General features: G+C 50.2%; 1 protein-coding gene across 7 annotated transcripts in view; it reads right to left on the bottom strand.

Moving 5' to 3' along the window:
• CUX2 (cut like homeobox 2) overlaps positions 1–25,179 on the bottom strand; it is a 241,003-nt gene that overhangs the window by 27,445 nt on the left and 188,379 nt on the right. For all 7 annotated transcript variants that reach the window (XM_074356279.1, XM_074356275.1, XM_074356276.1 and 4 more), the window contains 6 exons: positions 11,445–11,579; positions 9,424–9,547; positions 7,625–7,701; positions 6,691–6,757; positions 5,349–5,397; positions 1,648–1,752 (listed from right to left, as the gene is read on the bottom strand). In XM_074356279.1, coding sequence (XP_074212380.1) covers positions 1,648–1,752; positions 5,349–5,397; positions 6,691–6,757; positions 7,625–7,701; positions 9,424–9,547; positions 11,445–11,579 — 557 coding nt within the window. The remainder of the gene's footprint in view (positions 1–1,647; positions 1,753–5,348; positions 5,398–6,690; positions 6,758–7,624; positions 7,702–9,423; positions 9,548–11,444; positions 11,580–25,179) is intronic.

Genomic DNA, 25,179 nt, shown 5'->3' with positions numbered 1-25,179 from the left:
CCCTAAACCAGCAAAGTTCCCCGTGGCTGATTAACACAGGCATCTGCTGGGTTCCACTGGGGTTAATTAAGAACCACTGGCAAGTTCTCTCTGAGGTGTCCTCATGAGCTCTCTGGCTCTCAGTCTCTCTCGTGTTCACTCTCTCTGTGTTGTGCAGACATCAGGCACATTGATACACACACGCTGCCTCCTGGGACACGGGCACAGGTGGACACAGCACAGACTGACACACACGTTACCTGTGGGGACACTCCCGCTGACACACACACACAGAAGTGCGCAGGCATCAAGGAGACACTCACATGGACTCGTCTCCACGACACACAGAGACATGTATATGCTCAAAGAGTCCATGTGCTCACGTGGGCAAAAACGCCCCTACACACCCGAAACACACTAGTAATAACAGTAGCATCAAATATTTACTTAGCACAGACCGTAAGCCGAGCACCATTTTAGGTATTTTACTTGTAATCCTTTCAGTAACCCCATAAGCTAAGTCTTATTTGTACAAGCCAGGAAAGCAAGGAGTTATTTGCCCAGAGGTCACAAACAGACACACACATACACACCAACACGTGTTCAGAGAGACACATTCCAATATTTAAATAGAAAGGCAGATACAGACTCGTGGGTCTGTGTACCAGCATATCCGGTGAAGTGAAAATTATGCTGGCCGCTCCAGGTCTGTGGGCCAAGACTGTAAATCACCCTAGCGCTGACCTGTTACCATGTAGCAATCATGAATCGAATCCCCAGGTATACAGAGATCTGGAAAGAGGTGGACCAATTTACATAAGGAAGCCAAGGCTTTCTGGGAGAGGAGCAAAGGAGACTCTTGCATGACGGAAGGATAGGCTGGGTGGTTCTGATTAAAATCCCCTAACTCCAGGACTCCAAAAGGGCACCGACCCAGAGGAAAGAGAAGGACCCGCTGACTAATCAGGCCTAACACAGAAACCCCTGGTTTGACCAAAGACCAGCTCTTTGCAGCACAGGGCTGGTTGCGAAACCCGCTAGAATCACCGTGGCATGTTTCAGGAACCAATGGCTGATCTGAGTGTCAATCTGAGATCTTGGGATGTGGCCCCACTGCGGTCTGGTAGGGACTGAGAACCAGGGGGGCACCCCTGCAGCAGTCCCACACACCCACCAAGCAGAGCAAGACCAGTGGTCAACAGCAACACCTGGCGGCAGCCACCAAAACTGCACTGCCGCTCTACTGATCAAACTCGCCCTCCCAACCGCTCGTGCTGGGCATCTGGCGATAGAAATGATCCTCTTTGGCCTGAGTAAGTTCCTGGCATTCCTGAACAAGGAATGGTAAGGGGGGGTGGGCTCCAAAAGAAGATACTGGACTTCCTGTTACTCAAGGTATACGGAAACTTGAACTGGAAAAGTTAAAAAGGGCTGTGGCTGTATTTTGACCTTCAGCTGGTGAAGCAAGTCATGGGAATTATATTTAACTACACATTGATCTTGGCAATTAAGATGCTGTGTCCACTGTATGCACACACAGACCCACACCTGTTCATGTGCAGAATTTCACATAGTGCAAATGATCCGCCCACAAGACGTCTCTCACATATTCATACCCACAAACATGGCCTTTCCCAAGCTTTCCCTTGGATCCCCCACCATCCTTACTCCGCTGGGTCCCTGTGGGGAGCAGCAGGCCAGGCGGATGGAGCTGTTGACGGAGGCAAGTTGTTCCCGAAGACTTTCCACCTCCCGCTGGGCAGCCTCGGCTCTCTGAGGGGGAGAATCGGGGGAGCATGGTTAAGAGGTGAGAGGGGCCACCCCGGATCCTCCACTGCCTCCCTGAACCATGTCAGGCGGTGGCTGGGGAGGCAGGTCTCTGAGGGCCTGGGCTCTTATTTCCTGGGTTCTGGATGCTTGAGTTGGCTGTGGGTACCCCTGCAGTGCCTGGGACTCCAAGAAGAGCCAGAACATTCCCCTTCTACCAGGGCAGGAAGGGAGATGTTGTCTTGGTGGGACTGGCAAGTTTTCACACGTTCCCAGGCCACTTCTGTCTGCCAAGTAAACTTCAGGCCTGGCTAGTCAGCAGGAAAGAGTTTGTCCCCAGCTCCCGTGCCACGTGGTGTGGCGTGAGTCCTCGAGGAGGCATCCACAGAGGTGGCTTCCCAGCCCACAGCTGTTGCAGACCCCTGGGAAGGTCACTTACACTCCCTGAGTCTCAGTTTTCCTTCTGTGAAATGGGGGCAATGAAATACATCTATTGTAGAAGGAGGGGTGTTGAAATATGTCTAAAGTCAGAACGCCACAGTCTATTGAATTCAATCTTAACACTTCAATTTTAAAGAAAAAAGCCTAGAAGGAAGCATCCAAATGTCAGCAATGGAGTCTTGTGGCTTTGGAGAGAAATCTGTACTTTGTTTCAGGCCGTGTGATTTTGGTCAAGGAACTTCAACTCCCCCACTTCAGTTTTCTTATCTGTAAAATGGGGGTTCCAAAAGCAACTGTCTCATAGGGTTGTTCTGCAAGTAAGTGATTTGGTAAAATATAGCTCATTAGGTATCTCAGTTTGATGCCCGACACATACAAATGTGTCAATAACTGGTTTACTTTATTAACATCTACAGGGTATATGGGCTCTTGAACCATTACCTGGAAAATTAAACGAGCTGTGGCTGTATTTTGACCCCCAGCTGGTGATGCAGGTCATAGTGATTAAGTTTAATTTACTCACTGACCTTGGCAATCAAGACGCACGTTATACGCACACAGAGACCCACACACATCCGTGCACATATTTCACTGATTTATTTCAAATTGTTTTGTTTGTTTATGTATTGGTATCTGACCTTGTCCAGACATGGTTCAAATTAGGAGTCAGTTTTGTTTTGGGTGTGTGGGGTGCAGAGGAAATATTTTTATGTTTCTGCACAGTTGGGGCTTTCTGACCAAATCTGATGGAGACTTGGGATCCGGGCTAAAAGACAAACCTGGGAAGTTGAAACGTGACTGACTGGCTAACAAGAACTCCAAAGAGACTCACCTCCTGGGAGGTAGGTGTTGACATTTCAAGGAGTGGATGAGACCCTGACCAGGGGGACATCCCTTGAGCTGTAATGCTGGGTTCAAAGCTACTAGTCTTAGTCCTCCCTTGGAGAGAAGTATTTACATTCCAAATGCTAAAAACCCAGGATCCTGCCCTTCTATTCATCATGATACTTGGGAGACACATTTCTCTCCCTTTCTCAGAAGGTCCCTCTCCTATGTAACCACCTAGATTCCAATCTGGGGAGGTTCCTGGTCTACAGTACAAACTCCAGTGAGTGCAGGATGACATCTGGTTCCCATCTCGTCACCCTAGGGGAAGAATTGGGGAAAACTGGCATGGTTTTTACTATACAAGTAATAATGATCTACTCTGCTCCAGAATCCTCTTGTTCACATTTAGGATAGTATTAATAAATACAGATATTAAAGACCTAACATGATGACATTTATTTTTTTTCCCAATACTCTATAATGAGCAGGTTTTAGTTTTATACTCAGAAAAAATAAACATTATTAAAAATGCTTCCTGTTCAAACCAAGATTTCTTTTCTTAAGCCTGTTTGATTGACAAAGATCCAAAAGTCTGATGGAACTGGCAAGGTGATTGGGAAGCTGGCCCTCATACCTCGCTGGAGGGAGCGTAAATTGGCACAACCCCGCAGAAGGGTTTGGCCTCAGCCGCCAAATGAGAAACACACAGCTCTTTCCCACCCAGCAATTCCACTTCTAGGAATGTGCCCTATCTAGTGGCTCGGGTGTGTATGAAATGATATCTGGACCAGGTTATTCACTGCAGTGTCGGGGATGATGGTAAGATATTGGAAAAATCATCAAAGTTTATCAATAGGGTTCGGGTTAGACTGGAGACTGGCAAATGGCAGCCTGCTGCTTGTTTTTGTAAATTAACGCTTTACTGGAGCACAGCCATGCTCATTCGTTTCCATATGGTCTGTGCTTTCACTCCACCACGGCAAAGGTGGATGGTTGTGAGTGTGACCTGCGAGGCCGAAAATATTGACTCTCTGATCCTCCACAGAAAGTGTGCTGCCCCCTGGGTTAGAAGATCTAGCTGTAAAATGGAAGGAGCTGCTTTATATGCAGATACGGAATGAGCGCCAAGACATGCACACAGGAAAATTAAGGTTCAGGAGGGTGTATGTAGTAACTATCATTTTTATTTTAAAAAGGGGTAAAAATAGATTCACAAATGGACTTGTGAATGGATCTCTGGGAGGAGACCCCAGAAACTGTGAGAGAGGTTGCCAGGGGGAGGGCAACTGGGGGCCACGTTCAGGGAGGGGAGACTGCTTCCTGGCTATGCCCTCACGTACCCTTGAGTTTTGAACTACGTAAAGGGATTACCTATTAAAAAATTAATCTACAAATGTTCTTCTTTTCCAAGTTCCCTCTGCAGGAGGGAGTACTTTTGCCTCCAGGCCTTTGCCTTTGCTGTGCCTTTTGCCTGGAATGCCCTTCCTCAGGAGAGCAGTGCCTGGACTTTAGATCCCAGCTGCAAAGCATCTCCTCCTGGAGGCCTCCCTCAACTACCCCCTGGAAATGACCGCTCGCCCTGGCTCACTGCTGGCCCGTCCGGGCCCTGACCCTAGATGCTGGTGTCCAGGGTTCCAGGGAGAGAGATGAAGTGGGCCCACAGGACTCCAGATTGGACCCTCGTGGCCATGCCTTTCCTCCTTTCAAAGTCCTGCCCAACTCTGCCCCCCAGTGGTAACACACTTCCTCTGACACCAGAGGAAGGCAGGATGGGGGAACCCCATTTCTAAAAGTGAAAACTGAGATTCAGAGAAGCTGAAGGACTTGCAAGGACCTGGGCGGGGACTAGAAGATGCAGGCCCCAGAGAAGACTGGGGTCCACCCAGCGCTCGGCTGGCAATCTTGGGAGGAGGCTAGGGTTGGGATCCCAGGTAAAGCAGGAGGGAGAGAAGCAGCCCCCCACAGATGGAACAGGGCTCCTCACTCAGTCTGGCTTGGAGAGACCCAAGTCTCAGCATGGCCTGCAGACGGGCCCAAGATCCCTGGTCACAGCGCTGCCTCCCTCGCCTGCTGTCCCATCCCCCCCAGGCATCAGGCCTCAGAGCCACAGCCCTTTCCCGGAGACGTCTTCCCTGACCCCTTCCCCACCAGCTGCTGTTTCTGAGGGCTCTGCCTGTACCCCTGCCCTCCTTCCTCTGCAAACTCAGGGAGTGGGTCCCAGACATCTCCCGGCTCCAGTGCTAAGCATGGCATGTAGCTCAGCCCCCGCCTCCCAGCCTGGCCAGAGGCCCCCTGCCCCGAGCAGAATGAACCCCTGACACACATCTCCTCACCTGATTAGCTTTCTCCAGGTTGGTCATGATCAGGCCAACTTCATCTGCCCTGAGACAGAAAGACAAGGCCCTGAGGAAGGGATTCTGGCAGCTGACGGGGCCCCCGCCCCTCCTGATATCCCCCAGCTCCTGCCAACCCAAAGGTCTCTCACTGGAGGCCCGAGGAGGCCGCCTTCCACCTTTCCTACTGGAGAGAAACCAGGCTGGGGGAAAAGAACCAGGTTGTGGGGAAAGGAAAATGGGGCCTCGGCACTGCATATCTTCCAGGCAGCCCCGCCTCCCATCTGCCCCCGGCATCCACTCTCCGAAGACGCCCCCCAGCTTTTGCCTCTGCTGCGCCTTCTGCCAGCAAGCCTTCCTCAAGAGAATAGAGCCTGGGCTCTGAAACCCACCTGCCCCTAGGAGGTCCCCCTTTACTTGCTGTGTGCCTCCCCCACCCCCTGAACTGCCAGCACCTGGAGGGTCAGGACAGGCCTCAACCACCTCGGATGCTTCTCTGCCTAGCATGGGGTGGGCGCCACAGGGGGCCTGTGGGGAGCGTTTGGTGACTAAAAGCCACTCATGTACTTCATGCACGTCCTGGTTCAAGGCCTTCTTTGCACAAGCTGTTCCCACTGCCCAGAGCACCTTTCCCAGCGTTTTTCACGTGGCCAACTCCTTCTCACCTCTGAGGTCTCACTCTGAAGGTCGTCTCCTCAGGGAAGTCCTCTGGGACTACCCTGGATAATAGGACCCCCCCAACCCTGTTATTCTCTCTTGCTGCTCCCGGTTTTTCCCTTCCTAGCATTTACCATGTGCCCGCAATAGTGCCAGGCATACGGTAAATGCTCAATAGTGTCTGTGAATGAAAGAATTAATTCCTGTAATTCGGTGTCTGTCTGTCTCTCCTTGACTGAGGACAGGGTGTTTCCTGTTATTTCCTCCAGGGACCCAGCATAGCACTGGGTAAACAACATGCGCTAAATAAGTGTTTGTGGCTTAAGTAATGCCTTAAAACCGGAAGAAACATTGAGTCCATAGTAATTTAAGTGAACGACACTTGGGCCGGAGGGTTGGACTGTGAAGCTGGGGAGTGGGGACAGCCCCAGGGGGCTGAGGCTGGGGGGAGCCCCTGCCCAGCAGTCTGCCCGGCCAGCAGCCCAGGATGCTCTTTACAGTCTGGGCGGCTCGAATGGCACCACAAATGACTGGTGAACGGCTGTGTGCCTACGGGGGCGTGGAGCAGAGGGTGCATCTTTAAATGGGTGCCTCAGGCAGAGGCCAAGGGAGAGGCGTCAGAAGGAGAAGGCAGGTCTGGGAGGGTCAGAGGGAGGAGGCCTGTCTCAGCAGGGCGTTCACTTACTTGGATGCCGCCTCCTCATCGTATTTCCGCCGCAGCTCCAGCAGCTCTGTCTGCGTGGCCTTTAACGCTGGGAAAAATGAAAGCACGAGGGTGAGGTCCCCCCACCCCCAGGGAGGATGGGACACACTCCTCTTCTGTGGGGCCCAGAAGGCAGAAAGAGGCTTGGGGTAGTGAGGAAAGATTTTTCTCTCGGAACTGGTGACGGTGGGGTTTCCTGCCCCTAGAGGGGCTTCGAGCTGCTGGGAGGGCTGTGGAGTGACCACGGTGCGAGGGCAGATGACATGATCCTCTACGAGTCTATGAAGCTCAGGGGACCCAGGAAAGTGGAGGAAGGGGTCTGTCCCAGGACCTGGGGGATGAGCCCCCTAACACCCTTAGGCCACTCCAGGACCGGGGTGGGGCCATTCGTCCACGAGCTCATCCACTCTGAGGTCCAGACCTAGAAGTTAGGGGGATGGGGGGAGTAACGAAGTCAACAGATATGTGTATATTATAATAAATGAAGGATTTCCCACAAAATTCCAGATTTCTGATTGCTCTTGGAAGATGGAAGGGACTGGCCACGCTGGGCCCTAGGGCAGTGCCTGGCTGGCACTCAGCAGCGGCCACTTCTTTACATGAGGCCTGGCTTTTCCAGTTTGACCCAGACCCCACCCTTCCCTACTGTCTCCCCTAATCTGGCCAGCTAGGATGCTTGCCAGGCACTTGCATTTGTCATCCTTGATTTAATTTTATCTCAAATCCTCTCTCCACAGTAGCATGACCTCCGGGGACTGGAGCTCAGATCCGCGCTGGGCAATGCAGATCTTTCCTCTCCCTTCCCAAACACCTTTCTTGCACTCCTGATTCTAGAACACCTGAGCTCCCACTCCCACTGGGCCTCCTGGTGGGGCCGGGGCACCGCGTGAGGGCAGGGGACGTGTGCCAGACATACCTGAATGTAGCACCTTGATCTTCTCCTCGGCCTCCCCCAGTCTGGCTGCCAAAGTGATCTGTACTTCTTGAAGGCCCCTGCAGAGAGAGGTGGTGTGCAGACCGGCCCACCCTGGCTTCCCGTCCCCTCGCGCACTCCCTGTAATCCGCACCTCTGTCTTTTGGATGAATCTTTAAACGTGACATTCGGGAACTTGGCTGCCCTGCTGAATGTCTGAGGTGTGGCTTCCATTATGGCTAGTGTCCAGTTAAGTTGCTGCAGCAGCCAGTGACCTGGCCTCTCAGGGCCTCAATTTCCTTGTTTATAAAGTGGGGTTTCTGGTGGGGTCTGCCTGGGTGAGTGCTGTGGAGCACATTCAGCACGGTGCCTGGCACCCCGTGTTCCCTCAATAGCATTAGTTACTCCTATTGTCCCTGGAGGAGGCATTTTTTTCCCCTTTCTGTGGCAGGGGTTTGGGAAGTCCTACCAGCCCGCTGGGGCAAGCATCTCAGTGGAGAAAGAGGGTCCCTACCTGTGCTAGGGGAGGGTTTACACAAAGCTTGGGCCTCACCTTGTCTGGTTCAGTGACTCGAGGTAAGGAGCCCTGTTTCCCCTGATCTCATCCTGCCCCCTCGCCCTCACTCACTCCACTCCAGCCTCCTTGCTGTGCAAACACATCAGGCATGTTCCTACCTCAGGGCCTTCGCACTGACCGTTCTCCCTCCTCCCATATACCTGCCAGGCTCCCTCACCTCCTTAAGGCTGTGCTAACCCTCTCAGTGAGGCCTCCCCCAACATTCTATTGAAAACCTCAGCCCCCAGCTATCCTCATCCTCCTCTGCCTTGTCTTCACAATCCTTAGCATCTAGCATACTGCTTATTTATCTTGTTTATTTGTGTCTTTCTCACTGGAAGGTAAACTCCAGGAGGGCAGAGAGTTTTGTCCATTTTTTTCACTGCTGTTTCCTAGAACAGTGCCTCGCACACAGTAGGTGGCTCCATAAATATGTGGAATGAAGGGAAAAGGGAATGGAAGAAAGGATAAATGTAACAGCTATCATAAAACCATCCTAGAAATGCCCTAAGAACCCATATTTTATCACCACTGCACCAACTGTAAAGGCACACATGTACTGACCCGCGTGTCTCTGTTTGAGTGCTGAGCTGGGCACATACAGGCGTCACTTTGCTTCATTCTCATGGCAGACTCGGAGCAGACACTGCCTGTGACAGGCGTGTGTGCCCCCTGGCTGGGCTGTAGTGCCAAGTCACTCAGTCACACACTAAGCTAAGTGTTGCTGCAAAAGTATTCTGTAGATGAGGTTAACATCTACATTGGGTTGATGCCAAGGAGAATATTCATAATAACACGGCTGAGCCTCACCTAATCAGCTGAACGTCTTAAGAACAAAACTGAGGAAGAAGAAATTCTGCCTCTGCACTGACTCCCGCCCGACAGTTTCTGCTGGCCGGCTCTACCCATTCAGACTTGCCAGCCTCAATCGTGTGAGCTAAGTCCTTGGAATACACCTCTTAATTAATTGAAAAAAAAAATCGTACTGGTTCTGTTTCTCTTGAGAGCCCTGACTAATACACTGCAATGAGCCCATTTTCCAGATGGGGAAACTGAGGCTCAGAGGGGTGATGCGACCTGCCCAGGGTTGGCCCCTGCACTGCTGAGATGTGGCTTGAACCCAAGCCTGTGTCTCCATCTCCAACCAGCATTTGGATGCCCCCCAGGTCCTTGGCTGGGGGCGACTTTCCGGGTCCCACCCAGCCAGGTCGGGCGGCAGAAGCCTGCCCGTCTTACCCCCACTCACTTTTGTTTCTCCGCCTCATTTCTCTGCAGCAAAGTTTCAGTCAGGAGAGCTTTGCTGGGAATGCCTGGGAGGCGGCTCCCCTCGGTCAGCGTGGGCCCGGCCGGTGATGTCCCCTCTCTCTGCTCTGGAGGAAGAAAAAGATGAAAAGCGCCCATCCCTGAGAATGGCGTGACAGCCAGAGCCGCTTTCTGCAAACTGGATCGATCAACAGTGCTGGGAGAAGAATCAATTTCCCAAACTCAGTGTTGGAGGGAGCGCAGCTGCCGGGACCCGCTGTCACCGCCATCAGCTGGGCTGCAGCCCTGGCGAGCGTGTGTGCCAGAAAGTCAAGCTCCCATCCTGCTGGCCCCAGACAGCACAGCCAGAGGCTTCCTTTGCCTTCTCAGACCTGCTCCAGCCTCCTTGGCTCTCTTTATTATTCTTTTCAAAAAATACGGTAAAATATATACAACATAAAATTCACCATTTTAACCATTTTAAAGTGCACAATTCAGTGATGTTTACTATATTTACAATATCGTGCAACAATACCAGTAATTCCAGAACACCATCATCACCCCAAAAGGAAACCCGTCCCCACTAAGCAGTGACTCCCCACTCCCTTCCCTAGCCCCTGGCAACCACTGTTCTGCTTTCTGTCTCTATGGATTTGTGTATTTTGGATATTTCCTATCACTGGAATCATAACATATGCCCTCTTGTGACTTGATCCTTTCCCTAGGCATAATGTTTTCGAGGCTCATCCAGGTTGGACATGTGTCAGTCTGTCATTCCTTTTTTATGGCCAAGTAATATTTCTTTCTATGGATATATCACACTTTGCTTTTTCCATTCATCCACTGATGGACATTTGGATTATTCCCACTATTTGGGGGAGTGTGAGAGATTGGATATTGCCTGAGAAGCAACTTCATGTCACAATTTCATTTGACAAGACTCAGCCCATTTTATCTTCCATATGGGCCAAATCTGGGCCCACTAAATGTTTTGTCAATAAAGTTTTATTGGAACAAAGCCTTGCCCACTCATGAACACACTATCCATGGCTGCTTTCACACAGAGTTAAGTAGTTGTGATGGCAACTGCATGGACTCCACCACCTGAGATATTTACCTTCTGGTCCTTTTCAGAAAAAGCTTACTGACCTCTGAGGTAAATCCTGCTCAACCGTTTCTTAGACCAGCATCCCTTCACCTGACTCTCCCTTAATTCTCTCCTTGAATTTTTTTCCCAAAGGCTTTCTCACCAACTTTATTAATTTATTGGTTGACAATCGGTCTCTCCCTCTAGAAGGGCAGAGATTTTTGTCTGTTTTGCTCCTGGCTGTGTCCTCGGTGCCCCTCACAGTGTCTGGAACACAGGTCAATGAACACCCAAGACCTGGGTGGTTACCCATGCCTTTCACCTGCTATTTGCTCCTGCCCACAGTGGCCTCCTACCTCACCTTCCATAGGTAACTACCATGCTCAGTTTTGTTCATATTCTCTCGCTTTGAAACATTTTTATCACAGTATATGTAAACCTAAACACTATATTTTTAGCTCTGCTAGTTTCTTGACTTGTCTTGTCTGGGGCTGAGACAGTGCTGTGTTCACTACATCCTGTTTCCCTCTCCTGAGCACACAGCCAGACTATATTTCCCAGCCTCCTTTGCAGTGGGATGTGGGCACATGACAGAGCTTTGGCCAGTGGGATGTGTGCCACGCCCAGGCCTGCACCCCATGAACCTTGGAGTGATCCTCCACATTCTTTCCTCGCCTGTTGGCCAGCTGTCAACATTCACTGCGACTCTGGAAGTCAAGTGTTGGCAGTGGCAGGACCACCACAGTTTGGGTCCCTGAATGGCTACGTGGAGCATTCCCTGCAACTTTTCCATCCTTCAAATATATTAAGTCTCTGAGATGTGGGGTTGGTCTGTTTCAGCAGAAGTGTACCTTGACCCATTTTACATCTAAAATGATAAAATTGAGTTCCCTGACCATTTGTTTATTATGGACATTCCATGAAAGCCTTATCAGTACCTTTGGGGCCGAGGAGCTCAGGGTGTCTCTTCCACGAAGTGTGGAGGTCTCGCCGCGGCTGCCCGCTGGGGTCAAAGCTGGGGGACTGCAGTCTGTCGTCTGGGCTGCGTGTCGCCTCAAACACAGGCACAGGGTCTGCGCAGAGAGAGGAGGACAAGCGTGGCGGGATCCCTAGGGGCTGGGGCCGCCCAGGCTGAGGCCGCAGGGCCCGGGAGCTGGGGTGGGGGAACCATCCACAGGTGCCGTCTGGAATCACTCTGGTGGCTGAGGGGAGCAACGTGGGCTTCCTGCCTTATGAGGGAGCGGATCTTCCCAGGCACTTAGAGAGCAGCCCCACGGGGAGAGGGGCCGTCCCCATGGGCATGGGTGTCCTGCTCAGCTGGGAATGTAATAACAATAATAACTGTCACAATAACTGCATTTTTCTGATTCTAGACACTGTACTGTGTCTTGCATACCTCCAACCAAAGGGAGCGTCACTTGGCAAGGACCCAGCAGGCACACTCTGAAATCCAACAGTCTGAGCTCAGCCTTCCCGCGAGACTTCCCAGACAAGGGCTGCAGGCAGCGGGGATAGAAGCAGACCTGCTCCTGGGGGACACATGACTGCCCTGAGGGCCGAGGACTGGCCCCCGGCCTCACCCAGTGCTCCCTTCTTTAGGCTGTACATGGTCTGGATGCTTCCACCCAGTTTCCCACCTCTCCTAGCTCCCTCCCTATTTTCTTTCACCCGCGGTTCCCTAATGGCATCTTGTACATATAATCCTTGGGGTGCTTCTCAGTGGATCTGGACCATTGCACCATCATTTGTGATACTTGTGGTCGATTAAATGACGGTTTTTCTGGGGGCGAGATATATACCTGGATATAAGAGGTCCTGAATTTCCCAGCAGCTAAATTTGAGGACTGTAGGCCCTTCCACCTGGAATTCTGTCCTGCCTCCCACCCTGTCACCTCCTCTTCTTTTAGCTCTAGAATCCAACAACTCTTCTTCCAGGAGGCTCCCCCCAGCTCTCCATCTGGGGCAGGAGGCTGGTGCGGCATCTTCCAGGTTACGAAGCCAGTCCTGGGAATGGGTTCCCACGATGTTCTCTGGAAGCTGACTTGGATCCAACTTGTTTTCACAGATCAGGAAACTGAGGCTCAGAGAAATCAGGCGACTTGCTGAAGAGTGGAGAGACTCAAGTCTGGGTCTCTTTCTTTGATGCCATAAAGAGTTCCTGTCCCAGTGGTATGGAACTTTTAACTCCAGCAACTGCAGGAGGGTGTTCATGGGGCCCAGGAATGTGGAGGCCTCCTTATTCCAGACCAAGGGGCCTGGGTCTGGTCCACAGTTCTTTCTAATGCCTTGGAGCCCTCTCTCTTCCTGGTCTCTTGCCAGCATCCGTTCGGCCACGGCTTTCTGCTGGTGCAGAGGTGTGGACCCTGGAGTCAGATGTCCCTGGTCCTGGTCTAATCCATACTTGCTTCTCAGGATTGCTGTGTGACCTTGGCAAATGGCTCTACCTCTCTGTGGCTCACCACAATAGTATCAACCTTATGGGGCTGTGATGAAGATTCATGCAAAGTGCTCAACATGGTGCCTGGCACTTGGTCAGCTGAAAAAAATGGAAGCCCTTGCTATCCCTGCCTTTCTGAGCTCTAGACACACTGGTCTTCTTCTCTCAGTCCCTCAAATGCATCTTCCCACCCTAGAGCCTTTGTTTGGACAGGAGCCTCTGCCAGGAACACCCTGTCCTCCCCAATCCCTTTCAGCTAGTTAATGCTTACTTGCCTTTGCAATTCAAATCCCACTTCTTCCAGGAAGACTTCCTTGACCAGTCAGTCCTCTGATATGAGCTCCTCCAGTTGTCTGCACCGTTACCTCATTGTATTTCCAATTTTCATTGATTCGCATTATTAACTAACACTCACTATGTCTTTTTTTTTTAAGTTTTTTTTTTTTTTTTTTTTTTGGGAGGAGGAAAGGTAACTAGGTTTACTTATTTATTTATTTTTAGAGGAGGTCCTGGGGATTGAGCCCAGGACCTTGTGCATGCTAAGCATGCACTCTACCACTTGAGCTATCCCCCCCCGCCCCAAACACTCACTGGACTGCAAACTTCACAACAAAGCAGGGCTGGGACTGCATCTGTTTTCACTCCTCCACTGGACCCCTTGTGGGTGACTGAAGCCTGACCCACAGTCCAACCCAATAAATATCTGCTGATAGAAGAAATGGGGTAGTGTCTCTACTTGGGGGCCTTCAGGTCTGGCTGGAACAAGGCCACCTCTGGTTTCATCCCCATCCTCCGGCCTGTTTGTTTGGGTGGCGGAAGGCTTGGACAATGGGCGTTTGTGCGAGGTAAGCAGGTGCACTGGGACGCCGCTGCCGTCTTCCCTCTGTCAGCGCTCCCCCCGCGCCCCGTCATTAGGCAGGGCCTGCTCAGCGGGGTATGCCATTATGTCTCCCCGGGCTGATGTAATTATACATTGACATAATTAACCCAGCAAGCGCATTAGGCAGGCCAGCTAAAAATTCATCTATAATTATTTGTTGTGTGCATGCTAATGAGTCCATCTGCACTGCCTTTGTACAACACGGACAAATTAATTTACAAGTCTGGATTTTTTAATAAGTTCAAGGAAACGCTTCCTATTGTGTCCAGGTTTTTGAGAAAGGAAGAAAAAGGCGACGAGCGCTTGCCAGGGTCAGGGAGGTTAGACAAACATGGGAAGGGGCAGCTCTGGGCAGGCACAGAGGGCTCGCTCCGGTTCCAGGGAAGTGGAAGAGATACAGCTTGTGGCTCGGGGCTGGCGGGCCAGGCGCCTGTCCAAGCCAAAAGATGCCGCTCTGGTGAAAAAGGATGTCATTTAGCCCATTCTCAGAGATCAGGAATTGACGTTCTGTTCTCCTCGGAGGCCCTGTGGTCACTCCTTGCTGCCCTGTGTGCTCTGTCCAGGGGAAGGTGATCTCAGGTGGCCCCCAGAGAGTCTGGAGGAGTGGGGTGGGGCGGACACTCAGTACAAGTTCAGTGGGTTCCAAGGCTCTGTCTCTCTGCCTTCATTTGCCAGTACTGGGTAGAACAGAGGAGTTAAGCCCTTAGAATCTGAAGTCCAGCTCTGGTTCAGATCCCCTGGGGGTCTCCCATCTTAAAAAATGGGAAATGTAAGTTTCTACTTTTCAGAAGTTATTATTGGGAAGGCTAAAAAAGATTATTGAGAGAAGCAGTGTGATTTAAGGACTGCTGGTGTCAGCTCCAGCTCCAAGTTAGCCGTGTGACCTTTGGACAGTTAGTTAACCTCTCCGGTGAGCACAGTAGGACTTCATAAGTGTTGGCTGCTGTTACCCTGAGAGGGGACAGCACACCCGGTCCCGCGGTGTTCTGGGAGCCAGCTGTCTGCATGGTGACACTTCATGGAGTCTCAGGACAGGGTATGCCTTGTAAATTCTCATCGGTGTCCAGCAGACTCAGAATCCAATAATCTTTCTTTGAACTCCACTCAGGGACTCAAAGATTCAGCTTAGGAAGTCACACCGAGGAGGAACAATCTGTCAATTGTCCAACACTCCCACCCCAGTGCACAGCTGGGGAAAAGTGGGGTCCCGTGACTTCCTTGAAGTCTGCTACTGAGTTGGTGGTACGTCCCAGGTGGGCCCTTGGCCTCTTCTTCCCACACTGTGCTTCCTCCTGGATCCCCAGTTTGAGAGAGTAAGTGTGGGCAGGGAGTTCAGATGACGCAGCCAAAGTCAGGCTGTAGCTGAATCTGAACAGCCAGAGCATTTTAAGTGGATTGGAACTCATTCAATCTTCACCACAACACTGTGAGGTAGGTCTACTGTGTTCCCATTTTACAGATGGGGAAACTGAGGCACGGCAGGGAGGTGCAATCGCTTCCCCAAGGTGCGGCCCAATGAGGTAGACGCTACTATTCCCGTTTTCCAGACAAAAAATGAAGGCCCAGAGAGGAGACAGCGCGTACCTGTGGTCACCGAGGTTAACGCGGTAGAGGTGGGATTTGAATCCAGAGTGCCTGGTGACCCTCTGCAGTGGGCCAAGCTGCCTTGCGGCAGGGAATGGGGGATTTTAGGTCAGAAGCACGAGACTGAGAGTTCTGTTCTTGGCTTTGCCACCAGCTTGGTGTGTGACCTTGGACAAAGCATCAGACTTCTCTAGGCTCCACGTTCAAATTTCTGTTACAAGTATATCCCAGGCACACACTCAGTCGACACTGGTTATCATCAGAAAGGAGTGAGGTCCTGCCGAAGTGAGTGTTTTCTGGCCTTGGACCTATTCCTTGGAGCTGGAATTCTCAGGGAGGGTGATTATTAAACGCCTTCACAGCTGATACTCGAGGTCTGAACATTGTGAATCCTCCAAATTCCCAAAGCCACCCTTAGATAAAGGAGGAGGGGGACAGGCTGGGAGGCCGAGGGAGGGTCAAACCCCGGCTGTGAAACTCCAAGGAAAAGTCACTCAGGTCCTCAGTTACCCCATCAGTAAAACAGGGATAACAGTAGGACCACCACAGGGGGCCGTGCAGGGATCCCACGAGCACCCTGAGCCCCATGACTGTGCCTGGCGCCTTAGCAGACTCTAAGTGAGCACTGCCGTATTCTTACGACATGCGGCAGCCGTGGGACATGCCACTCAGCTCTCCCTTCAAGAAAGAACGTCCTGTGAAGAGCTGGTGACAGTCTCCAGGTGCCGCACCTCTGGATCCACTGCAGTAGTCTGAGGCCACGCTTGCCCGGGCCTGCTCCCAGCCAACGACCGAGCATGACCAGGGCAGTAGGGCCAGGCCAGTCCTGCCGACGCTGGAAAAGGCAACCTGGTATTACAGACTGAAACGTGTCCCCCAAATCCCTACGTCGAAGTCCTAACCCCTGTTGCGACTGTATTTGGAGACAGGGCCTTTAAGCAGGTAATTAAGGTTAAATGAGGTCATAAGAGTGGGGCCCAATGTGACAGCACTGGTGTCCTTATAAGAAGAGGAAGAGACACCAGAGCGTGCGCTCTCTCTCTCTCTCTCTCTGCATGTGCAGAAAGGAAAAGCCACAGCAAGAAGGCAGACTTCTGCAAGCCAGGAAGAGAGCTCTCACCAAAAACCAACCCTGCTGGTACCTTGATATTGGACTTCTAGCCTCCAGAACTGCGAGAAATAAAATTCTGTTAAGTTACCCGGTTTGTGGTATTTTGTTACAGCAGCCTGAGGAGACCAGCACGTCTTGTTCTGGGGCTCACATCAGCTGAGCCGAGACTGTTTCAGGGCTGTGCTGCAGTCCGAGGGTCCTCCTACCACCCTCCTTCCTTCCCCCCTCCCTCCCCAGGTGCCAGACCAGCATCGCGTGTGCAGGCTGTCCCGGGCTCCCCGTCTCCCTCTCCTCTTCCTTCACAGGCGTCTTCCCAATAAACCTCTTGCACATCTAATGCCATCTTGGCATCTGCATGCTTCCAGAGGGCCCAAACCAACGTGGGACTACTGTTTCACCTCTCAGAGCCTCAGTTTCCTGGTCTGTAAAATGTGGACAGTCAGCTGCTGCTACGTTCCACAGTGGTGAGTCTGAGGTGGGCAGAGCTCACAGGGGACCCACGAGTCCCTGCATCTGCTTCACTTGGCACAAGTTTGTCAGGCATCTGCGGGGGGCCCAGTGGTGCCCTCTGTGTGCAGCTGACATCCCAGTCCGATAACAGGGATGGGGATAGGATTTACTGTAGGAGCATTAGGAAGTGACATGTTCTAATTTGCCCTTTTCAAAGGCTCAGCCAAACTGCTGTGTGAAAAATGGGCTGTGGAGGGAACCAGACAGGAGGCTACCGCAATGGTCCAGGCAGCGATGCTGGGATCAGGCAGTGGCAGGAGAAGTGGGGAGAAGTGCTCAGACTCAAGGGGTAGAAAGGAAGAACTGATGGGGGGGTGGTCTAGGTTGAACAGCATTCCCTTAAATTCATGTCCATCCAGAACTTCAGGAAGTGACCTTATTTAGAAACAGGGTCTTTGCAGACAAAATCAAATTCAGATGAGGGCTGACTAATCCAATGACTGGGGTCCTTACAGAAGAGGTGAAGGTACAGAGAGATGACACCCAGGGAACGCCTGTGAAGACAGGGGCAGAGATTGAAATGATGCGTCTACAAGCCCGGAAGGCACCAGGATGGCCGGCCACCACCAGAAGCTAGGAGAGGACTGGGCCAGATGCTCCTTCTGCATCTCCACAGGGAACCAACCAATCCTGCCAACATCTTGATTTTGGGCTCCTGGCCTCCAAAACTGAGAAAATAAATTTCCATAGTTTTAACCACCCAGTTAATGAAACTTAAGTATGACGGCCCCAGAAAACTAACACATTGTGTGTGCTCTGGGGCGTCAAAGTCCCAAATCATTAAGGTACTGTCAGAGCTGCGCGCCCTTGATCTGCCTGTGCTTTCTCCCTGCTTCTGGTGTTGTTGGCCATCCTTGGCGTTCCTCGGCTTGTAGAGGCATCACCTCAATCTCTGCCTCTGTCGTCACATGGCCTTTTCCTCTCTGTGTGTCTCTCTTTCCTCTTCTTTATAAGCTATACTGGATTAGGGTCCCATCCTGAGAACCTCTCCTTATCGTGATTACATCTGCAAAGACTATCTCCAGATAAGGTCTCCTTCACCGGTACTAGGGCTAAAGACTTCAACAAATCTCTTTGGGGCACACAATTCACCCGTAACACATGGTAACTGACTGGATACCAACTGTGACAGAGGCAGGACAAAGGAGCTGCTGCCTCCAAGTCTCATAGGAAGGAAGTCCTTACTTGAGCCTAACCTACTTCCCTCCCGCTGCACCATTCCACCAGTCGTCCAGGGAGACAAGGCCACTTCATAAGAGGAAGCAGCAGGTGCTGGGCTCTGATCCTTTGCATGTTCATCCTCTCCAACTACTGAGGAATCAGGCTGTGGGTTGAACAGGGTCCCTGCTCTGAAAAGTGCACAGAAACGATGATCACTTATTTCCCCAGGCGTACTCCACTCTTATTTCCTCCCCACAGAATTCGTAGACTTTACGTATGGGGGTAAATTAATTTCTTCCCAACTCTCCCATCTGGGAGAAATCCATGGAGGCCTGAGCTACACTGCTGGGCGCTGAGTTAGGGGGGAAAAATTACTAGAATCCAGACGGCTTGAAGATTCTGCCAAATCACACACAGGTAAATGCTCTGTTGAGGTAGCTGCCACGTCCAAGGGCTTCCTGCTTACTGGGTGCAACAGGTATTAGTCGATGCATCAGCTAAACATCACTGGCTGCTCTTACAAACATAAGAGTTGAAGAAAGAAATGGCAACAAACCTTTAAAATTTGGGGGAGAGGTTTCTCAGAGAACTTGACAGTCACAGGAACCTGGGTGCATCTAGCTTTCATTCCTCAGTCCCCTTTTCTCCCCAGGGCCCCACTCTGGCCTTTCACATCGTAGGTGATCAATAAGTGTGGCCTGTTTTAAGCGTCTAAGATGATGATCGTTTGTTACAGCCAGAGGAAACTAATATAATCTCTAATTCAGCCATTTATTCCTCAGTACATTTTACTGAGCACCTACTATGTGTCCGTACATTTTTACTGAGCACCTGCCACGTGTCAGATACCATTTCTTCAGTTGCCAGATATTTTCCTGAGTATCTGCTTTGCGCCAGGGAAGTTTCTGGGCCCTGGAGATACAGCAGAAAATAAGAGGGAATTCCTGCCTTCCAGAGACTGACATTCTAGAGTGGAGAACTGGACAAAGGACAAATAAACCAATGGCTGTAAGGGGGCTGAGAAGAAAAATAAAGCAGAGTTGGGGGAGAGAGTGGCCTGAGGTGTGTGCTGGGGGCAGCATGCTAACTGAGGCAGTCCATTCAGGACAGGCTTTGCGAAGGAGGTGACATTTGAGCAGAGCCCTGAAGGAAATGAGGAAGCTAGCAGGGGGCTGACAGAGAATGATCTGGACTTAGGAAGCACTGGGAAAAACAGCCCCCGTCAGACCAAGAAAGGGGGGCAGAACCTCCTGACCAATCTCCCCTGAGTTACTGTCCCAGATACACAACTTAGCTCCTTCTTCACAACTGACCCATTTTACAGATGAGGATGTGGGGCTCAGAGAAGCTGGCAATGCCAGGTAACTTCTGGTGCCAGCTTTCCATCTCCCATCTCTGTAGGCTGGTCTCAGTGCTGCTGGGTGGGGATTGGGTTCAAAACAGGCTCTGGCCCTTCAAATGCTACTTTCTGGTCTTCATCCCCCCAGCTCCAGCAACCATTCATCCTGGAGCAGATGGCACCTGCATCTGGGAAGCTGGGGCGTGGGGCAGAGGAGACCCCTACCCAGTATCTTGAGCCAAAAGCTCCAGGGAACTGACATTTCTCCACCCACCCCCCCACATATGGCAGGCCCTTTGCATACATTTATATCACATTTAATCATCAAAACAACCACATGAGGCTTTGTTATCACCCCCATTTTCCAGATGAGAAAACTGAGGCCCAGGAGAGGGAAGCCACTTGCTGAAGATCATTAAGCTAGAAAAAGGTGGAACTGGATTTGAACCCAAGTGGCTCAAATTAAATGCTAGATGCTGGTGTACTCACACCACAACCTGCGCTGCACCCACCTGTCCCCGAAAAATGACCAACTTAATATTTTTCCTTGTGTGAGTCAATGTTTTTTAACTTAAATATATTTTAAAGGAATATTTGGTTCACTATTGTAAATAGATCATTGGGATTCTGTATCATAAACAGAAGGTGCTTTAACCATAAAAATAAATACAAAGAAAAAAATCAAGAAAACGGATGTTATTAATTTCTAGTTAACCCCATTGCTTGCCCAAGACCTTGAGATTGACGCTAGGTCTTCCTTGGTTAAAAGGAGGGATTCACAGGTGTTCCACAGGCATTTAAGATGCTTTAGCACCTGACTGAGACTTTATCTAGAAGGAAGTTTCTAGAAAGGTGATACCCGATATGCAATGTGTTCAAAGTGGGTGTTGTGCCAGGAACACAGGGAGGCTGCTCCCTATGTCACTGTGACCCTTCTTGGGGAGTGCTGCGTCCCACTGAGCCCCTAGTCTCCAAAGAGACCTGTGTCCCCCTCCTGCGCCTGGCAAGATTCACATCCTGGTGAATCTTGTAACTCCCTGTAACTCCTCGTCTGAAGCCAGGGAGCCCAGGTTTCTGCCTGGCTCAGCACCACCACTGGAAACCTTTCAGCCGAGACACGTGGCTGCCCAGAGCAGTGAGCGGAACTTTATTTCCCCCACTTCACTCCTCCAACACACAGACCGTCAATATATAGACAAGAGCAGTGGCAAAAGGAATCAAACGGCTTTAGATCCAATCTGAATCAAAAAGCCCCAAACAGGGGACCCTAAATCAGAAGTATCTGAATACAAATCCTTTGTATTAATTGAGCACATTGGTAGACACGGAAGATCAAATACAACCATCCGAGGTGGCAGGTCCTGATGGGCATGCAGGGAGGGGGGCACGTCGTCGGGAAGCGGAGCGCCGTTGTCTTACAGCCATCAACTTGCTCTTTATGCATAAACTGCTTAATAAAATGACTAATTCATTTTGGTTACATTGGATCTAAGCCCCTAGAGAATACTGCCAATGGATGTATAATAGTTTACTACCACATCAGCCTTTCCAAAGGCACTGTGGGAGGAGATGGGTAGGACGTCTATTCCATCTTCCGCCACTAGCTGACGCTGTTGGGTTTTTAAAAAAGGTGTCGTTGGGATCTGGGGGGTGTGTGTGCAGAGTCGTGAATCTAGGAAAAGCTGTCTCATTCCTCCCACTGAGTCCATCTGAAGGAAAGTGGTGCTCAGAGCTTTTTTTAGGAAAGCTGAAGCCATAAAGGCTGTCCGAGAGGCTGCTTAGAAACACATATATGCAGAAGTATGCGTGTGCCCCTCCAAAGTATATTTAAGACAGAAGCCTTCTCCCATCTGGGCCCCGGCTCTGGGCGCCTGCGTGGGTGGGAGGCTCAGGCTACTGATGGCAGCAGCGAGACCAACTTTGATCTTTTAATCCTAACTTTTCCACAGCAGATGGGGTGTGGGGCCCTGGTATGCAGACAGGGGCTGTGTGTCCACCCAACCTTTCTTCCCTTCACTGCCAGGGCCGGCTGCTTTGGGGTCTCCTGGCTTAAATATGGACAGAGAGGCTGGAGAGGGTCTTCCTTCTTGGCACTGGGTGGTGATATAATAATATCACCACCAACAATAACAACGGCAGCCACTCGTCTAATGAGCATTTACTATGTGCCAGACACCCAGCTGAGGATTTCACACACTTCACCTCGCTTAATCCTCCCAGAGGTACCAGGACGTATTTCCAGAGGAGGAAACAGAAGCTCAGAGAGGAAGAACTAGTTACTCAAGGTCACCCAGCCAGGGAGCAACAGAGCTAGGACTCAAATCCATGTTCATTATAATAAATTAATTTTCCATAGACTGAGGTGCATAGAAAGTTCCAGGAAGGCAGGGACAGTGTCTTTTTTTTTGCGGAGGGAGATAATTAGGTTTATTTATTTATTTTTTTAGTGGAAGTACTGGGGATTGAACCCAGGACCTCATGCATGCTAGGCACGCACTCTACCACTGAGCTGTAACCTCTCCCAACAGCGTCTGTTTTGCTTAACAATGCGCCCCTGATGTTGAGTAGAGTGTCTGGCAAACAGTAGGAGCTTGATATTTGTTGAATGAATTGCATGGGGCTACTACTCTGGGCCAGGCACCATGCTAAGTGCCTGGCATTCTCCATTCTCAATTAACCCACCCAGTGGGCCTTTAATTAGGTGAGATCATTATCCATATTTTACAAGTGGGGAAACTGAGGGTCAGAGAAGTCTGTGTAATACAGGTGTAATGGGGCACTGGCTCCACTCTGTGAGAGGCTCCTTCAGCCTGGAGTCCTGCTAGTGCTCCTCCTGGCAGTGGTCCCCCTGGCATCGCTCTGCCCGAGTTTGGAGCTCTGTACTTGATTTCCCCTCAGTGAAAGTGCCGGCCTTCGGAGCCCTGGGCCAGGAGGGCCAGGAGGGCCAGGCGTTCTTGGCTGTGAGGGTTAGTTTCTCCTCCTCTGGGTAACACATTGCATTTCAGCAAAGGGCGCATCCTCTCAGCCTAGAACATCTCAACCACTGGCAGCCAAGACTCTGAACTGTTTTTCACTCTTTTTAGATTTCAAAATCTCTATTATGGTTTTGCCCAAACCCTTTAAATTTTAAAATTAATCCTGCATCTGGGCTTGGAGCTAGGGGTCAAGATTCAGGCTCTACCACCTCTCTGCTGTATGACCTTGGGCAAGTATCTTGACCTCTCTGAGCCTGCATTTCCTCAGTTGCACAAATAAGGCAGGATGGCGATATCTACCTCCAAGGGGGCAGTGGGGAGCAGGGAACTCACTTCTGTAACGGGCTGAGTGCACTGCCTGACCCACAGGCAGCACCCCAGAAATGGCCCGACAAGGATGGCAGCTCATCTTTTAAAACCAAATTCAAAGGCTGCTCTCTCTGAGACACCTCTCCCAGCCTTCCTGCCTTGGAGCTCTTTTCCTGTTCTGGCTGTCTGTCTTTTGATCATGTGGCTCCTGCTGGACTCAGGTTTGAGCTCCCACAGGGCTCAACACACAGTAGGTGCTCAGAGAATGAAAAGCCACACCTGAAACGCCTGTCGTCCCTTCTGAAAGGGAACCGCTGTTTACTGAGCGCCCGCTGGGTACCAGCATCATGCCGGATGTTCTCATTTAATCATCTTTCAACACTTAGCTACCAGGAGTGGTAAGTTAGATAGGTGGCCGGTGGGGGGGGGGGGGGGAAGCACGCACCAAGCAGAGGAAAAGGCAGGGGCAAAGGTGTGGCAGAAAATGGGACTTCCACTAAGTTAACTCCCATCTTTGGGAAAATCTGCCATCAGTAAGCTTTTCCTTTTTTATGGCTTAAATGTTCTTTTATGTTACCCTTCCATGTTCCTCTGGCCCCTACAGGACCGACTGGGCAGAGCCATACACGGGGAGGATGGCAAGGAGGTGAGGGCAGCCAGAGACAATGACGGGCTTCTCTTACGAGACTCCGTATTATTTTATTTATTTATTGGTTTATCCACTAGATGGTGGTAGAATTAGCCACTGGGACAAACAGAAAGCTAAATTTTTAACCTCCCTATTTCCATCAACATCTATTTCAGATAGTTCAAAGATATAAATTTTCAAAAATTCAGATCACAAAAGCACTAAAAAACCTCTATGACCTTCAGCCGAGAAGGGGTTTTTAAGATATGACATGAAATTCAGAAGCCATAAAGCGAAATTCTGGTAAGATTTCCTACTTTCTGCAAATATTTTTTGAATGCCTGCCATTACCATATACAAAAGACACTGTAAACAAAGTTAAGAAACAAAAGGCAAACTTGGGGAGAAAATATGAAACACATTTATCAGAACAAAGATTAGTATCCCTAGTATATAAAGAGCATTTACAAATCAATAAGAAAATGATCTCACTGATAGAAAAATGGGCTAAGGATACATGAATCAGTGATTCACAAAAGAATAAATATGAGTGATTCATGACATATGAAAAGATATTTAGTGTAACTAATAAATGAAGGAGTGCAAAATAAATCAACAAGGAGGAAAAATATTCTTGTTCTTTCTGACTGCTATTCCTGGGTTTGTGGTCAGCAAGTGGCTACAATATATATTCCTTCCCATTTTTCTTCCGTGCCCTCAGAACTACACAGTACCAATACGCTGCACCCTAACTGCCCAGTGCTGGAAAGGGGCTTCAGTAAATTACAATGCAGCCACACAAGAGACTGTCACACATGACAAAACGAAGTTACTCAGAACTTGCAGTCACACAGGGAAACATGGATGCTTGAGGCAGATGAAAGGAGGCAGGATTCAAAATGGTTCGTGCAGAGTGAACGACCATTTTGAAAAAGTACGTGGGGAAAAGATCAGAAAGAAAAACAACAAAATATTCCCACTGCTTTTCTAGTTGTAGTTTCCCCCTCCTTCCTTCCATTTTTCTATATTTTCTGAACTTGAGCACATATATGATTTTTTATCATTGGGGAGAAAAATTTTAAAACCCGAAATATTGGAAAGCATTCTCCTACTCCACACTCAGTAACCCTGTTGGCTACACCTCTCACCCCATGTCCTTGACAATTGACAGAACCTTGTGAAATCAACAGCCAACGCTTGTGACTCATGTAACTTATACCCTGGTGTCAGCTTTGCAACTGGCTGCTGGTTATTAAACGCCGCCAAACACTTTCATGCATGCGTATCAGATTCTCACATCGACCGACGAGCAGGTTCTATTATCACCCCTCTGCTAATGACACAGAAACCAGAGCTCAGAGAGGTTCAGGTCCCTGCCCAAGGTCACACAGCTCAAAACACCAGGCTGGGAGTCGCAGTCCACTCAGCCTGACACTGCAGCTCACATCCCTTCGCTGCCCAGCCTTGCCTCCTGAAGGAGGGAGCAGGGACAGGAACGCCCATCAGGAGTTTCCATCTCCTGCATCAGATTTTAAAAAATCAAAGTAAAGCAGAAAGAACATTTTAGGGCACTCACCTCTTTCTTTTATTCTCTTCAGCAGTTCCTCTGCCTGCCCTTTTCCTCGCTCTTCCTTTGTTTTGTTGTTTCTTTTTTCTTTTTTTTTGCTTTTAACTAATCACTCAGTTAACAAGTTAGCTCTCTGAAGCTTAGGTTGGTACCTAGTGACTCTATGAACGCG

The sequence above is a fragment of the Camelus bactrianus genome, chromosome 32 (assembly GCF_048773025.1).
Source record: "Camelus bactrianus isolate YW-2024 breed Bactrian camel chromosome 32, ASM4877302v1, whole genome shotgun sequence".
NCBI lineage: Eukaryota > Metazoa > Chordata > Mammalia > Artiodactyla > Camelidae > Camelus > Camelus bactrianus.
The sequence above is the reverse complement of the archived record's forward strand: the minus strand, read 5'-3'. Positions and strand labels throughout refer to the sequence as shown.